At 37.1% G+C, this 17019-nt stretch overlaps 1 protein-coding gene across 1 annotated transcript in view; it reads left to right on the forward strand.

Annotated features, from left to right (window-relative positions):
- Nucleotides 1-313: 313 nt before the first annotated feature.
- The window catches only part of LOC122683946, a 362489-nt gene continuing 345783 nt past the window's right edge, over nucleotides 314-17019 (forward strand). Inside the window, exon 1 of the mRNA XM_043887914.1 lies at nucleotides 314-1034. Coding sequence (XP_043743849.1) covers nucleotides 448-1034 — 587 coding nt within the window. The 5' untranslated portion in view covers nucleotides 314-447. The remainder of the gene's footprint in view (nucleotides 1035-17019) is intronic.

The following is a 17019-nucleotide window of genomic DNA, read 5'->3' on the forward strand; positions in this document are numbered from 1 at the left end:
GGATGACAGCACCTGCGTGAAGCACAAATTTAAGAAAAGATGCCACTGAAGATGATAGGAGAGACAGATTCACACCCCACCCCTCCATCACGCTTCCCCCAAACCAGAGAGTGAAGTGAGTAACCCACCTTGGCCCCTAGATGGCCCCTGAGGGCTCCCGGAAGCCCTGCTCCAGGGCAGCTCCCAGGCACGCGCCTCCTGACAAGGCCTCCAGCGCTGCACCCCGGCGCCCTCAGGTCGGGTATCCCCCCGGCGGGCGCCCCAGCGGCCTCTGTGAGCCCAGCTCCCAGCGGGCAGCGCGCGCAGCCCCCGACTCACCTCAGCGCCTCAGGACACCGCCCTTCCGGCACACTCCTGCTGTCCCCGGCCACGGGCCCGCCGTGCGCCAGGATTCCCGTGGCCCCGACTGCTCTGGCGCGGGGCTGACCACAGTACCTGCCGGCTCCCATGGCCGGCCCGACGCCCCCGCAACACGGGGCTCCCCGGGACCTCCCAGTTCTGAACCTGGAGGGCTCCCACGGCCCTGGGGGGCGCCTATGGCCTCAGCTTCAGCCGCGAAACTGGCTCCTGAGCCGGCCCCACACGTCAGTCAGGTCACTACTGCGGACTCGGGCTTTCAACCCACCTCAGCACGGGGCCGCTCCCAGGGCTCCAGGGCCCAGACGCACCCCGGGGCCCGGCTGCCCCCCAAGAACTTTGACTCTACACGGTTCCCACCAACCAGACCCCAGGCCTCTCCGGGACAGGCCCGTCCTGACCTCGCTGAGGCCCCACCGCCGGGGCTCCCAGGCCGCTTCAGTGTCTGACTGCCCGCAGTCTAACATCCGGACCCCACGTTCCCGATTTGCCGACCGCCTGGCCAGCCTTGGTGGCGCCAGTGGCCCCAGACATATTGCAGGAGCCGAAAAACCAGGCCGCGGCCTGGCCTTGTATCCCGTCGGCCGGATCCAGATGGCCGGTTCACCCAGCGCTCTGGCACCTGGTGGGTCCCTGTGCACCCGGGATGCAGGACCACCTGCAGCATACCGCTCAAGGTCAGTTACAGTCAAATTCAGACCGTACTAATATTATAATACGGTGGTGGGTTAGTCACTTAACTGGAGTTTAAAAGTTTTCTGCACAAAAGTACTGAAAATAATTATACCCACAGTAATTTGTTAATAGATACACAATACAAAAAGATACATGTATATAAAAAATACATAACAGAACAGGAATAAATGTGTAGAGTGTCTGCCTGTGATGAAAGTTCAGTTGTATCAGATTAAAATACACTGTTATATCCTGTTAGATGATGAAGATAAGTCCCATGATAACTGTAAAAAACAACAACGAAACCCAACAGTAGATACACAAAAGGATACAGAGAAAGGATTCAAAGCATACCACTGTGGACATTTTGTAGCTACTTTGTAAAATTAAAAAGGCATATGAAGGTTTATAGCATCATTGTTTATAAGAATGAATCCCAGAAAATAGGAAAATAGGTAAATTGTATTTATAATACAATGTCATGATTAAAATTAATAATCTTGATTAAAAATCTATATTGGCATATAAGAAACATAATTTTTGAGTGGTAAAAGCACACTGCATGTTATATTTACATACTGAAATATAAAGAAATCACAAAAAATTATTTGTAGAATTGTGTACCTGTATATTATATGCAAAGGTAAGACATTCATTTGAAATAGTAAAATTGCATCTATCATGATAAATCACATTAATAAAAAGGGAAAGGAAAGTAATTGGGATATTGTAAAACTGGACTTAATTTCTGTACAGTTTCATTGTCTGTATAGAAAATATAATTCAAATAAGGAAAGCCTGTAAAGATTATGATTCTCATATTTGGGTACCTAGGTGATTGTCATGTATTTCTGCAGCCAGAGGTTAGTATGAGTAGATTTACATACTCGTTCTTGTTCTGTCAATGAAAAGTTTATGAAGAGAGAAAGTACTTATAGTCTGTGGTAAGTTTCCTCCTGTGTAAAATGTAGGACTTGACTTATACTATAAATGATACCTTTTTCTACTATACCTATACCTTTTTATCATTCTCCTGCAAACACAAGTTCAAAATACGTTATGAAATCCACCAACTGATTGTGTGTAATACCACTAAACCTCATGTTTATTACTTAGCTCTATTTTGTTGTTGTTGTTATTCACAATAGCCAGCAACTATGCATTTAGAGCTGTATTTTAAATTAGTTTGTAGCACCGACTGAAGAGAATCTGTGAATATTGTTTTCGTACAAAAACACATACATATTTGAACATGCAACATATAATCATTTATATGATTTTCTTATATCTGCAAAAAATTCTCTCATGGTGCCCCTAGTCAAGACTTTCTTTACATCATTTTAGAGCAAACAAAAATAAAATGTTATTTTAAACTTATATGCTAAATAAATGCATTATAGTCTCAGTTTTATATTTTTCTATGCATGGATTCTCTACTGAGTTTGAGAAAGTAGAAAGATTATAAATTAATTTTATTTTGTGTGATGTTTAAATTTACCTGACAGCTTGACTGGGCCACAGAGCCCAAATGTCGATCAAAACAATATAAGTGTTTCTGTGAGAGGGTTTTTGAAAGAGATGAACATGAATTGGTGGACTATGAGTAAAGTAGATTGTTTACCATAATGTGGATGGGCCTCATACAATAAGTTGCAGGCTTTTACTGAACAAAAGACTGACCTCCCCTTTAGCAAGAGGGACTTTGGCAGTATACAGTCTTAAGACTTCAACTAAAGCATTTGATAAGTTTCCAGCCTGCCAGCCTGCCCTGCAGATTTTGGATGTGCCAATATCTATAAATGCACAAGCCAATTCCTTAAAATAATTTATTTCTATATACGCAAATCCTTTGGGTCCTGTTTCTCTTGGAAACACTTGACTTATATACATCTTTAAGACCTAAATCTGGAGTTATTTTTTTAAAACATTGCTACATAATGATGCAAACTGTGACCCATTTATTTATAAAGAAATTTCTTCAAAAACATTAAGATTTTTATATTATTGGAAATAAAATTTTGCTACTTTGACCGTCTCCATCAGTAATGTACAGTAGTCTCTTCCCCCTTAGTTCCTGTGGTGGATTCCAAAATATTAGCGGGGAACCAACCTTTACTGCATCAGATTGCATAGCATAACTGAAAAGTCCAAAACATAAGCATGCTAGCTCCTTGCATAGACTGGTGTCAATGTTAGGATAATCTGATCCTCATCTTGGAACCCTTGCTTTGGCCAGAAAAGGGCAGATAGCATCAGTTCAGTTCAGTTCAGTTCAGTCGCTCAGCCATATTTAACTCTTTGCGACCCCATGGACTACAGCATGCTGGGCCTCCCTATCTATCACCAACTCCAGGAGTTTATTCAAACTCATGTGCATTGAGTCGGTGATGCCATCCAACCATCTCATCCTCTGTCGTCTCCTTCTCCTCCCGCCTTCAATCTTTCCCAGCATCACAGTCTTTTCAGATGAGTCAGTTCTTCCCATCAGGTGGCCAAAGTATTGGAGTTTCTGCTTCAACATCAGTCCTTCCAATGAATATTCAGGACTGATGTCCTTTAGGATGGACTGGTTGGATCTCCTTGAGTCCAAGGAACTCTCAAGAGTCTTCTCCAACATCACAATTCAAAAACATCTATTCTTCAGCACTCAGCTTTCTTTATAGTCCAGCTCTCACATCCATACATGAATATTGGAAAAACCATAGCCTTGACTAGTTGGAGGCTAATTACTTTACAATATTGTAGTGGTTTTTGTCATACATTTACATGAATCAGCCATAGATTTACATGTATTCCCCATCCCGATCCCCACTAATAAAAATAAATGGATAAAAAAGAAAAAGTAAAAAACAAAAAAACAAAAAACATAGCCTTGACTAGACGAAACTTTGTTGGCAAAGTAATGTCTCTGCTTTTTAGTATGCTGTCTAGGTTGGTCGTAACTTTTCTCCAAAGGAGTAAGCGTCTTTTAATTTCGTTGCTACAGTCACCATCTGCATTGATTTTGTAGCCCCCTAAAATAAAGTCAGCCATTGTTTCCACTGTTTCCCCATCCATTTGCCATGAAGTAATGGGACCGGATGCCATGATGTTTGTTTTCTGAATGTTGAGCTTTAAGTCAACTTTTTCACTCTCCTCTTTCACTTTCATTAAGAGGCTCTTTAGTTCTTCTTCACTTTCTGCCACAAGGGTGGTGTCATCTGCATATCTGAGGTTATTGATATTTCTCCCGGCAATCTCAATTCCAGCTTGTGCTTCATCCAGCCCAGCATTTCTCATGATGTACACTGCATATAAGTTAAATAAGCAGGGTGACAATATACAGCCTTGATGTACGCCTTTTTCTATTTGGAAACAGTGTGTTGTTCCATGTCCATTTCTAACTGTTGCTTCCTGGGCTGCATACAGATTTCTCAAGAGGCAGGTCAGATGATTTGATATTCCCATCTCTTTTCAGAGTTTTCCACAGTTTATTGTGATCCACACAGTAAAAGGCTTTGGCATAGTCAAGAAAGCAGAAATAGATGTTTTTCTGGAACTCTCTTGCTTTTTTGATGATCCAGTGGATTTTGGCAATTTGATCTCTGGTTCCTCTGCCTTTTCTTAAATCAGCTTGAACTTTCGGAAGTTCACGGTTCACGTATTGTTGAAGCCTGGCTTGGAGAATTTTGAGCTTTACTTATTAGCCTGTGAGATGGGTGCAATTATGCGGTAGTAGGAGCATTCTTTGGCATTGCCTTTCTTTGGGATTGGAATGAAAACTGACCTTTTCCTGTCCTGTGGCCACCGCTGAGTTTTCCAAATTTGCAGATAGCATAGTAAGAGTCTAATATTATATAACCAAAGTGCTTCCACACTCACAGTTTTATCATACTTGGCAAACCTTGAAGAACAGCTTAGCTCTTTAACTGTGGTCATTAGTATAGTGTATGAAGAAATGGGCATTTTTATAGAGGCAAAGCTACTCGAGAGTAACTATGGCTTCCCTGACATTTTAGGGCTTATCTCTCAAGATATACTATATCACAGCTATAATATAATCATTCCCCTTCTTTTTTCCTTTCTTCCAGCCTTCCTTTTAATAAGTTCATTATTGATTTATTTTATCTATTATTCATACATGTATACATGAATTCATATGTGTATCCATTTAAAAGATTTTAAAATATTTATGTATATCTAGAGATACACGTGTGCCTATTTCTATAACACACTGCCACAGAAGCGGAATATGTTTGTTGAAAGAAATATAATAATAGACACTACCTATTGCTTTCCAAAGAGGCTTTGCCCATTTACATTTATGTCAACAATATATGGTATTCTGATTTGTGTCATGCACTGATGAACACTGGATCTTAACGACTAAAGTTTTTTTTCAGCTGATAAGTAAACTATGCTGCTGCATACCTTTTGGCTTTAAATTCCATTTCCCAGATAATACAGCATTTCCCACTGAACTGAAAAGGCAACTAAATTAAATTGGAAAACTCAACAGTTTTACCACTGTACTATTTGTTATTCTTTTTGACAAATCACATATTTTCTTTTAAATTGTCATTTTCTCTGTATCTCTAATTTTATATTTCATTGGCTAAAATGTATCATTAAAATATTAAATATCTCCTATCCTCATGGAGCTCACACTGTAATAAAAAAGCCATATTCTGAATATGCAGTATGTCAAAGAGGGACAAGAATTAGGAGGGAAGATACAGCAGAAGCAGAGTAAGCTTTGATAGGAAGTATGGGGTGCTAGGGGCGTAGTGCTGTATTATAAATAGTGCTCATTGAAGGCCTCCATGATAAGATGAAATTTTAAGAAAAACCTGAAGGATGTGAATGTGATGCAGATGCAAAATCATATAACCATCATGTAGAAGTGGTTGCAGTTTGAATTTAGAGCACATACAGAGCTCCTGGATTAAGAAATCACTTGATACATTTGAGCAACAGAAAAATAAAGAAAGATAAATCAGAGTAACTATGCAGAAAATAGAGGAAAGTATTATATGATGAAAAGTGGTTTTTTTTTTTTTTCTGTTTTTTAAAGTAAACAAGAGTCCATTACTGTTTACTAATAGAATCAGTTTAGGGAAGTTATGGCAGAAAGGGCCATTTTCTGGGGCATTGTTTGAATGGGTGAAAAGAGATGGGGCTGAATGCAAAAATGGACAAGTTTGCCTTAGTGTAGAGCAGTGATAGTCCCTCTGTATGAGCAGGAGAAACCGCTGACTCTGACTACAGTATATGAACAGATGGAATAGTTCAGGTAGCCATTCTCTTTTGATTTATTCTATAGTGTCAGTTAAAAGAGAAGCAGAGGTTACCAGCTAATGGTAAGGAGGACAGAGTGTTGGAGATTTAAAGTCAGATGTAGTGAATGAAAGGATTATATAGGACAGTGAGTAAATTGGTAGACAAACAGAATATAACAAATTAGCACAGAAGGCCAGTGGGTTAGTGGCCAGTAATTTAGAATATGATTTTATTGTGTTTGATTATATGTTTTGCTTCATTCAGGGTCCGAGGTCTAGGGAAGGAGAGAGTTAGATTAGTGAAAGCCATTTGCTTAATTATTTCAAGTCTAAACCTTTTTTTTCAATAAAATGTGAGCATCTGAGGAGATGGACAACTTAAGCATTATCTTTCTCTATTCTTTCTAAATCCTCCCCCTGATCACACTGTATTTTCTATGAATTTTTTAAGCATTTCCTTCCAAAGGAAGCCTCTTCCCTGTTCCCTATAATTTGCCAAATCTGTGGTTTCTCTGAAATTTTTTACCTCTAAATGGCAATTCTTCAAAGGAGCCTTTGTTAGTATCTCAAAATCAATTGGCTCTAAAACTAGAGGCTGTGAAAATCCTGTGGCACATAGATATAAGAACCAGAAATTGTTCACAGTCTTGGACACATTCCCACATCATATAATGAGTCTAAATTTGGCTCTCAAGGGTGAGCGATACATATTACTTCAAAATTTTAAATCAGATGAAACTGTTCTGCCCTCCCACTACTTGAATGACTGATAAATCCAGTTGTACATAGACAAGGTTATCCATCTGCTGTCTCAAAACTGCTGGAGGTTGGTGTTAGGGAAAATGGAGTGGGTTATTCTTCCTTGGATTCATTGTGATGCAAATCATTTGCTCTCTCTCTTGCTGAAGATGCCAATCTGAAGCAATGATTGTCCAGCATTTTTCAAGGCAAACTCAGAGATGACTCTCACATTGAGCATTCAACTTTTTCAGTGATTCCCCCTACTGCTTTAACCTGTGCTTATCCTTTGGAAACTCCACCTGCACTTCACAAGTTGAGATATAATGAGATTTAAGCACAGATAGGATGTAGATTTTTTGTTTCTTGAAGTTTATTCATTTAGAGAGGTCTTCCAAAATAAATAAGAAAATAAATCTAATGTTATACCTTCTTAAAAACTGCAAATACAATTATGAATTGGGAATGCTGGCTTGATATTTATATCAATAAACTATCCAGTATTCTTATTCTGAAATAATGCCCATCAGTATACTTTTTGATAGCCTCTTTGTGTGGAAACAAAATTTTATTCTGTTTTTATAGTGAGAATATAACATCACTTGAATTGTGATACCTACCAGAAGGATCAATTACTTTATTATTTTCATTATTGCTAGTTAAGGAAACTTTTTTTTCCAGGTTTTATTTCATTATTGGTGATTTATTAAGATGATATTCTATAGCTTGGAATATACAGAACATGCTACTTCACAGATATAGCTATTAACATTTTGTAGTAATGATGAAGTTTTATGCCCTGCAAACACAGGAATTATTTTTTTATTCAAGCAATTCACATTGTGAAATATTTATATCTATACCTATGTATATATATATATATATATAGCCATCAAGTACATTTTCGTTGAGAGAAATATTCTATTTTGACTAGACAAGAAATGGAAATAAAATATTCCTTTAAATTTTGCACATCTAATACATTTCACACAGACTAAATTCAATTTTGAACACTCAATATAGTTTTCTTTCTTTTACTACCTACGTAAGTCCAAAAATTAATACCATAGAATATATATCATGACATGATCTTGAATGAGACTGTATCCTTTCGTGACCTTAGTTGGGTTTTGACAATGGCTGTTAGAATTGTACCAGGCTATTACTTCCGCAGACAGATAAGAAAAGTGTAGCTATGGATAGAGATGATTCTGATCCACATAAATATGTTCCACCTAACCTATAATAAATGCTACTCCAACTTCACTTCCACTTTATCAGTTACGAGAATTGTGTTCTGCTACCAAACACAGATGGGAAGCATGATGGAGGGGAGTCACAGATAGAAGAAGTAATAGTTCTAACAAATACAATTAATATGCCATTGTGTTTTGATAAACGATAAGAATAAAAATAAAATTAAAAAAGAAACACTAGTATTTTAGATTCTTCAGTATCAAATTAAAATCACCTTGCTAAGCTTTTTGTCTACGCAAAATTTGTTCTAGCTGAATTGATCTAATTTCATCTTTTAAAAATTTCATTCCTTTATGTTGGGCTTCCTTGGTGGCTTGGTAAAGAATCTGCCTGCAATGCAGGAGAGCCAGGTTCAGTTGCTGGGTTTGGAAGATCTGCTGGAGAAGGGAATGGCTACCCACTCCATTATTCTTGTCTGGAGAATTTCATGGACAGAGGAGCCTGGCGGGGTGCAGTCAATGGGGTCACAAAGAGTTGGACAGGACTGAGCGACTAACACTTTCACTTTTTTCACATTCAAGATTGCTTTGAGAACAAAAGGGATGCTCATTTTCCATGTTCCAACACAACTTCTTAGTAAATGTTATTTCCCACTTTTCTTCAAGCCTTTTGTGAAAATCATGCCATTGTCATTTATACAAGATTGTCAGAGATCAGATAATATCCCCTTTGGAGATTAAAAGGGACACAGAAATTTTCATACTAGGACTGCTGAACATTGTTAAAGTGCAAACACATAAGATCCACCACGTGCAGTTCACAGATGCTGTATATCCCAATGACAGATAGTTAAAAAAAGAAAAAAAATCTACTCTGGAAACTGTTAAGAAACAAGTTTATGAAGCAATAAGGTTCTATGAAAATGGTTGGCCAAATAGTCATCTCTCAGAATAATTTGTATCAGTCTCCTTATTTGGGATTTTAAGTTGGTCATAAAAAACAAATCTCAAATGAGCCTAATTAAGCAACTAACTAAATATATATAGGGGAAGAAAAGCTCCATCCTTATGCCCAGATAAGTGATAAAAATGAAAATCCTATATCTGGTGTAGATCGTTTGAATAACTCTGGAAATAAAGCCTGGGGCTTAATCTCTGTTGCTGCTGCTGCTAAGTCGCTTCGGTTGTGTCCGACTCTGTGCGACCCATAGACAGCAGCCCACCAGGCTCCCCCGTCCCTGAGATTCCCCAGGCAAGAACACTGGAGTGGGCTGCCATTTCCTTCTCCAGTGCATGAAAGGGAAAAGTGAAAGTGAAGGTGCTCAGTCGTGTCCGATTCTTAGCGACTCCATGGACTGCAGCCCACCAGGCTCCTCCGTCCATGGGAGGTTCCAGGCAAGAGTACTGGAGTGGGGTGCCATTGCCTTCTCCATTAATCCCTGTATAACTTAGCTATTGTGGGTTTGTTTCCAGACCACCAAAATAAAGTGAATATGACAATAAAAAGATACCAAGAATATATTTTAGTTTCCCAATGACGGAAAAGGTATGTGTGCCTTATACCATAGTTAAGTATGCAATAGCATTATGTCTAAAAAATGTACATACCTTAATTAAAAATTAACTTACTCTTCAAAGATGATAACAATCATCTGTACTTTCATTGAGTTGTAATCTTTTTGCTGGTAGATGTTCATGCCTCAGTGTTGATGGCTTCTGACTCATGAGGGTAGTGGTTGCTAAAGGTTGGGATGGCTGTGGCAATTTCTTAGTATAAGACAATGGTGAAGTTTGCCACATTAGTAGCATGCCTTGCTATTTAATAGCATTCTACCCACACTAGAACTTCTTTCAAAATTGGAATCCAACCCTGCTGTTGCTTTATCAACTAAGTTTATGTAATATTATAAATTCTCTTTGTTATTTCAATAACCTTCACAACATCTTTACCAGGAATAGATTCTGTTTTCAGAAATCAATTTGCTTGCTCATCCATAAGAAACAACTCCTTATCCATAAAGTTGTATCATGAGATTGTAGCAATTTACTCCTGTCTTGAGGCTCCACTTCTAATTCTAGTTCTCTTGCTATTTCCATCACATCTGTAGTTATTTCTTCTACTGAAGTCTTGAACCCCCCAGTCATTCATGAGGGTAGGAATCAACTTATTCCAAAGTCCTGTTGATATTGTGACCTCTTCCCAGGAATCACAAATGTTCTTAATGCCATCTAGAATGCTGAATCCTTTCCAGGAGATTTTCAATTTACTGTGTCTGGATCCCTCAGAAAAATCACTATCTATGGCATCTATAGCCTTAAGAAATGTATTTCTTAAATATTAAGACTAGAAAGTCAACATTACTCCTTGATCCATGTACTACAGAATGGATGTTGTATTATGTGTTAGCAGGGATGAAAAAAAACCTGAATCTAATTATGTATCTGCATCAGAGTTCTTGGTTGACCAGGTGCATTGTCACTAAGCAGTAACATTTTGATTTTTTTTTTTTCCCCCTGAGCAGTAGGTCTCAACAGTGGTTTTAAAATATTCAGTAGAGCATGTTGTAAACAGATGTACCATCATCCAGGTTTTGTTATTCCATTTATAGAGCAAAATCAGGATAAATTTAGTATAATTCTTAAGGATCCTAGGATTTTCAGAATAGTGAATGAGCATTGACTTCAATTTAATGAGCTATATTAACCCCTAACAAGAGTCAGCCTGTACTTTGGAGCTTCGAAGCCAGGAATTGACTCTTCTTTAGCTAGTCCTAAATGGCGTCTTCTTCCAATTGAAAATATTTTATTTAGTGTAGCAATCCGCTTTGTTTAATTATTTTAGCTGGCTCTTCTGGATAACTTGCCTTAGCTTCTATGTTAACACTTTCTGCTTCACCTTGTACTTTACAGAGGTGGCTTCTTTTTTTTTTAATATCATGCAACCTCTGCTTGCTTTAAACTTTTTTTTTTTCTTCAGGCCTGTCACCTCTCACAGCCTTCATAGAATTGAAGATAATTATGACTTTGGCTCTAGATTGGACTTTGCCTAAAGGCAGAGGATGAGATTGTTAGATAGCATCATTGACTCAAGGGACATGAATTTGAGCAAACTCCGGGAGATAGTGGAGGACAGGGGAGCCTGCTGTTCTATAGTCTATGAGTTTGCAGAGTTGGACGTGACTTAGTAACTGAACAACAACGGGGAATATTGTGCCCGATTTGATCTTCTATCCAGACCATTAAAGCTTTCTCAGTATCAGCAGTAGGCTATTTTACTTTCTTATCATTCTTGTGTTCACTGGGGTAGCATTTTTAATTTCCTTAAAGAACTTTCCTTTGCATTCATAACTAGGCTGTTTGGCACAAGAGGGCTAACTTTTAGCCTATCTTAGATTTTCAACATACCTTCCTCACAGAGCTTAATCTTATCTAGCCTTTGAGTTAAAATGAGAGATATGGAAATCTTCCTTTCACTTGAACACTTATAGAGTCCATTATAGGATTATTAGCCAACCTAATTTCAATGCCATTGTGTCTCAGGGAATAGGAAGGCATGAGAAGAGAAAGAGATAGCAAAACGATCAGTGGAGTGGTCAGAATACACATGTGTCTTAATTAAGCTCACAATTTTATAGGGGTGTGGTTTGTGGCACTCCCAAAACAATTAAGATAGTACTCTTGACCACAGATCAGAACATCAGTGACCACAGATCATCATAACAAATATGAGATAATAATGAAAATGTTTCAATGTTGAAAGAATTAACAAAATGTGAGACTTGAAGGGAGCAAATGTTGTTGAAAAAATAACACTGAAAACTTGCTTGACACAGTTCAACTTTTATGTATTTTGTGTTAGGAGTTCTGACCATGCCAGATTATAGTCTTTTCATTTGCCTGTGAAATTCTTTTACATGTTATTCTTTTATTTTTACCCAAGCTATTGATGTTTATTTAAATGTAGTCATTTTCATCTTTATGGCTTTTATTTCCTATAAGTTTTTGCTTCCCGACAAAATTGAGAATATTTTCTATTGTATTTTGCACCTGTTAAATTCTCCAGAATTTCTTCTCCAGAATTCAGGAGACTGCAATATACATTTAAACACTTTATAACTATTGTTCAGTGAGTTATCCAAGTGGTGAATGAGGGCACTGCTGCAATAATAGGACCTTGGTGATGATAATATAGTTATTTATTTTAGTTATTTATTTAGTTATTTATTTGTCTTAATAGCAAAACACCTATTTTTTGCTGAATCTGACAAATTTTGTTACAATGGATAACTCTCAATACAAGTTGGGATTAGGAGTTTAGAAGAGATCAGTGTTATTCATGCCTACAATTTTGGGGAGAAGTTAAATTTTTTTGCTTCCATCCTTTATCATTTTTGCCTATACTTTTTCTGTATACAGTTTCAATTTTTATGTCCTTATTACCTGTGTTTCTTTAAAATTTTAATATAAATTTCAATAAAATTAAAGTATATGTTCTCTTCAATATATCAAATATGTTTTTTCCTCTCATCTTGGGATGAATACATTTCATTATCAGTGATATCATATTCAGTTCTTAGTTACATTTATCTTTATTTTTCTTTTATACATAGAACAGATTGCAAAAGAATTTATGATTTCATTGTTCATGCTCAAGGCTTTTCTTCACCATTGGTGGTTCACACACATCAAGGAATATTGAAATGCAGTTTTCCTGATGACCCTTGTCTTTTGCAGTAAGACATACCACCTTTAGCTTACAGTGCAGAGATAAAAGTGATTGGCAGAAAAGACAACCATTTACCATTTAGGTGAAGGACAAAGTCATATTTTCAAAAATATTAGCTACCACTGGAGAATAGTGTTTGCTTGTAGAAATAAAGCATTGAAAAATCAAATGATAATGTAGTTTAACTTACTATTTTTATAGACAGGTTTCAAAACTACAAATAAAGAAAATAGTTATGTAGGAGAAATTTGCACATTTCATTTTAAATATGCCCATTGTTTGTAAAAATACAGACTAAGTGGCTTAAATCTGTACTGCTTGTTGACCTCAGAATATTTGAGAAGAGTCAGAAACATCTAACTTCATATTTTATTATTAGCTATTTGGTCTTGATGGTTACTTGTACATTTTATCAACGTCTACATCTAGAAAATAGGGGTGATAATAGTAACAGTCTTCTAAAAGGGATGTATAAATCCAATTAATTTATTCCAAAAGATAATTTGCACCTTGATTAACATATATATGCTCAATAAATGTCAAACTTAATGATAGTAAATTAAAGTTTTAAGAACAAAAAGCTTACAGTAAATCCATTTCCATTCTACATTGTTACTGAAAGTACATGCTAGTGAACTTCTACAACCCTAATTATAACCACAGACATTTAAAATCACCCATCTAAGTCATTCAGCTTTGATTCTTCCAGGAATATTGGGGCTTCCCTAGTGGCTCAGATGGTAAAGAATCTGCCTGCAACGTAGTCCCTGGGTTGGGAAGATCCCCTGGAGTAGGAAATGGCAAACCACTCCAGTATTCTTGCCTGGAGAATTCCATGGACCAAGGGACCTGCTGGCCCATATATACTCCATGGGGTCAAGAGAGTCAGACATGGTTGAGACACTGATGCACACACAGTAATATTCAGTTCAGTTAAGATCAGTTGCTCAGTCGTGTCCGACTCTTTGCAACCCCATAAGCCATAGCACGCCAGGCCTCCCTATCCATCACCAACTCCCGGAGTCCACCCAAACCCATGTCCATTGAGTTGGTGATGCCATCCAACCATCTCATCCTCTGTCATCCCCTTCTCCTCCTGCCCTTAATCTTTCCCAGCATCAGGGTCTTTTCCAATGAGTCAGCTCTTCGAATCAGGTAGCCAAGGTATTGGAGTTTCAGCTTCAACATCAGTCCTTCCAATGAACACCCAGGACTGATCTTCTTTAGGATGGACTGGTTGGATCTCCTTGCAGTCCAAGGGACTCTCAAGAGTCTTCTCCAACACCACAGTTCAAAAGCATCAATTCTTTGGTGCTCAGCTTTCTTTATAGTCCAACTCTCACATCCATACATGACCACTGGAAAAACCACAGCCTTGACTAGATGGACCTTTGTTGGCATAGTAATGTCTCTGCTTTTTAATATGCTGTCTAGGTTGGTTGTAACTTTTCTTCCCAGGAGCAAGCGTCTTTTAATTTCGTGGCTGCAATCACCATCTGCAGTAATTTTGGAGCCCAGAAAAATAAAGTCAGCCACTGTTTCCGCTGTTTCCCCATCTATTTGCCATGAAATGATGGGACCTGATGCCATGATCTTAGTTTTCTGAATGTTGAGCTTTAACGCAAATTTTTCATTCTCCTCTTTCACTTTCATCAAGAAGCTCTTTAGTTCTTCTTCACTTTCTGCCCATGAGGGTGGTGTCATCTGCATATCTGAGGTTACTGATATTTATCCCAGCAATCTTGATTCCAGCTTGTGCTTCCTCCAGCCCAGTGTTTCTCATGATGTACACTGCATATAAGTTAAATAAGTAGGGTGACAATATACAGCCTTGATGTACGCCTTTTCCTATTTGGAACCAGTGTCTTGTTCCATGTCCAGTTCTAACTGTTGTTTCCTGACCTGCATACAGATTTCTCAAGAGACAGGTCAGATGGTCTGGTGTTCCCATCTCTTTTCAGAATTTTCCACAGTTTATTGTGATCCTACAGTCAAAGGCTTTGGCATAGTCAATAAAGCAGAAATAGGTGTTTTTCTGGAACTCTTGCTTTTTCAATGACCCAGCTGATGTTGGCAATTTGAACTCTGGCTCTCCTGCCTTTTCTAAAACCAGCTTGAACATCTGGAAGTTCAGGGTTCACAGTAATAGTATGCTCTTAAAATTCTTATTTAAAAGGTGAAACGTCAAGGACATTTCTACTCAATCTTAAAATAATCTTGATATAATTCTAAAAATGACATTATCAGTGTAAAGAAAGAAAGAAAAATATAAGCAAAGACTAATTGTCTAAACCATAGATCTATGCTTTGCTCAGTTAAAACTGGAAACAGCATTAAAACCATCCTCAAATAAGTACCCTTTATAGTTTGCCTTGTTTATTGAAGACTTTACTCATCATAACTTTAGACTGCAGAAAGATATAATAACTTGTCAAAACAGTTCACCTGCTGTAAAATATGGAGTATTTTTAATAGTCTGACATAAACCATAATTCACACTTCTTCATTTTCAAAAAAAGATTAAACTGTCAGTATGTTTCAAAACACATTAATTGAACTTCATAAAATCTGATCCTGTATAATTGTATTTTCTTTATGGTTCTTTAACATGTCAGAATCATGTGAATGACTTATTAAAAATTTTCTTTGCTTATATCTCCTCATTAAATCTACTAACACAAAATAACTAAGGGTTGGGACTCAAAAATTTGTGATTTAAACTATCTTCCCAGGTGATACTTATGCACAAAATAGATTGAACAAGAATAAGCATTATTTCTCCTAAAAAGATAAAATAACAATTAAAAATATGTGATTAAAATGTTTATGTGTAATTTCTAATACTCTGAAATAATATCATGTATGCTAGTTGGCAATATTATGAGATAAAGTACTATCTCTTTGTGTTCAAATAATGTTTGCATCAATATTAATGAAATTCTGGGCAAAAATATCTTAAATGTCTTCTTCTTGAGTCCCTTCAGTCATGTCCCAATTCTTTGCAACCCCCTGTGGACTGTAGACTGCCAGGTTCCTCTGTCCATGGGATTGGATGTTTTTAATAATTAACTGAATTTACTTTACTAAATATTCCCAATCAAATGTCTTTGGAGAGAAAGCATATTCAAATGTTTGAAGCTCATATCTTGAATTTGTGTTTCTTCTCTCTCTCTTTTTTTTTTTAATGTGTTTGTTTGTCTTGTTAGGGGAAGGTCTGTTTAGTATTTAGTGAGCTGAAAACTTTCTCATTCAGAATGAAAACCATTTCATTCTAACAGCCAGTAGTAAAAGATAAGTAATCAAAAACAAAATATAGAATATTATTCCAGACTTTCTATTTGGGATAGTAATTGAAAGAAACAAACTATCATTGATATAATGGGAACAATTCATCTATCTAAAATGGGAGACTAATTTAATATATTTTTATCATATGGATATATATTAAAATTTAACCTCATGAAATATTTTATGAAATTAATGGAGATATAAATACAATTATAGGTACAATTATTATATGAGAAAAATGATAAAGTTTGACATTTACTAGAGAATGATAGTTTGATGATGTCCAGACAAAGAATATGAATCTTTTTAAAAATGGAAAAGTAAGCATTTAACAAAAGACAAAAGCTACCTTTAGTAGCTGACAGACTGTCAGGCAAATAAAATGAGTTGCTAGAGATTAATTGGCATAGGAAAACTGGAGTGCAGTGACTTCAGAAAAAAATATACTTTTCAGAAGTGTAGTGTGGCACATGAGAAAAATAATATGGAGGGTCACCTGTGTGAATATGTGAATTAAAAACTGTTACTCTTTATTTGAAAGGGCAAAATATCCTCAAGAAAATATTTCCAAGGGCAAAATCCAATTATTAACATATATGTTCTCAGATAAATATAAATTAATTTTCATGAGTATGTATGTGAAATTTGCTCAGTCATGTCTGACTCTTGTCGACACCATGGACTATACAGTCCATTGAATTCTTCAGGCCAGAATATTAGAGTGGTAGTCTTTCCCTTCTCCAGGGGATCTTCCCAACCCAGAGATCAAACCCAGGTCTTC

Source organism: Cervus elaphus, chromosome 25 (genome assembly GCF_910594005.1).
Source record: "Cervus elaphus chromosome 25, mCerEla1.1, whole genome shotgun sequence".
In the NCBI taxonomy this organism is placed as follows: domain Eukaryota; kingdom Metazoa; phylum Chordata; class Mammalia; order Artiodactyla; family Cervidae; genus Cervus; species Cervus elaphus.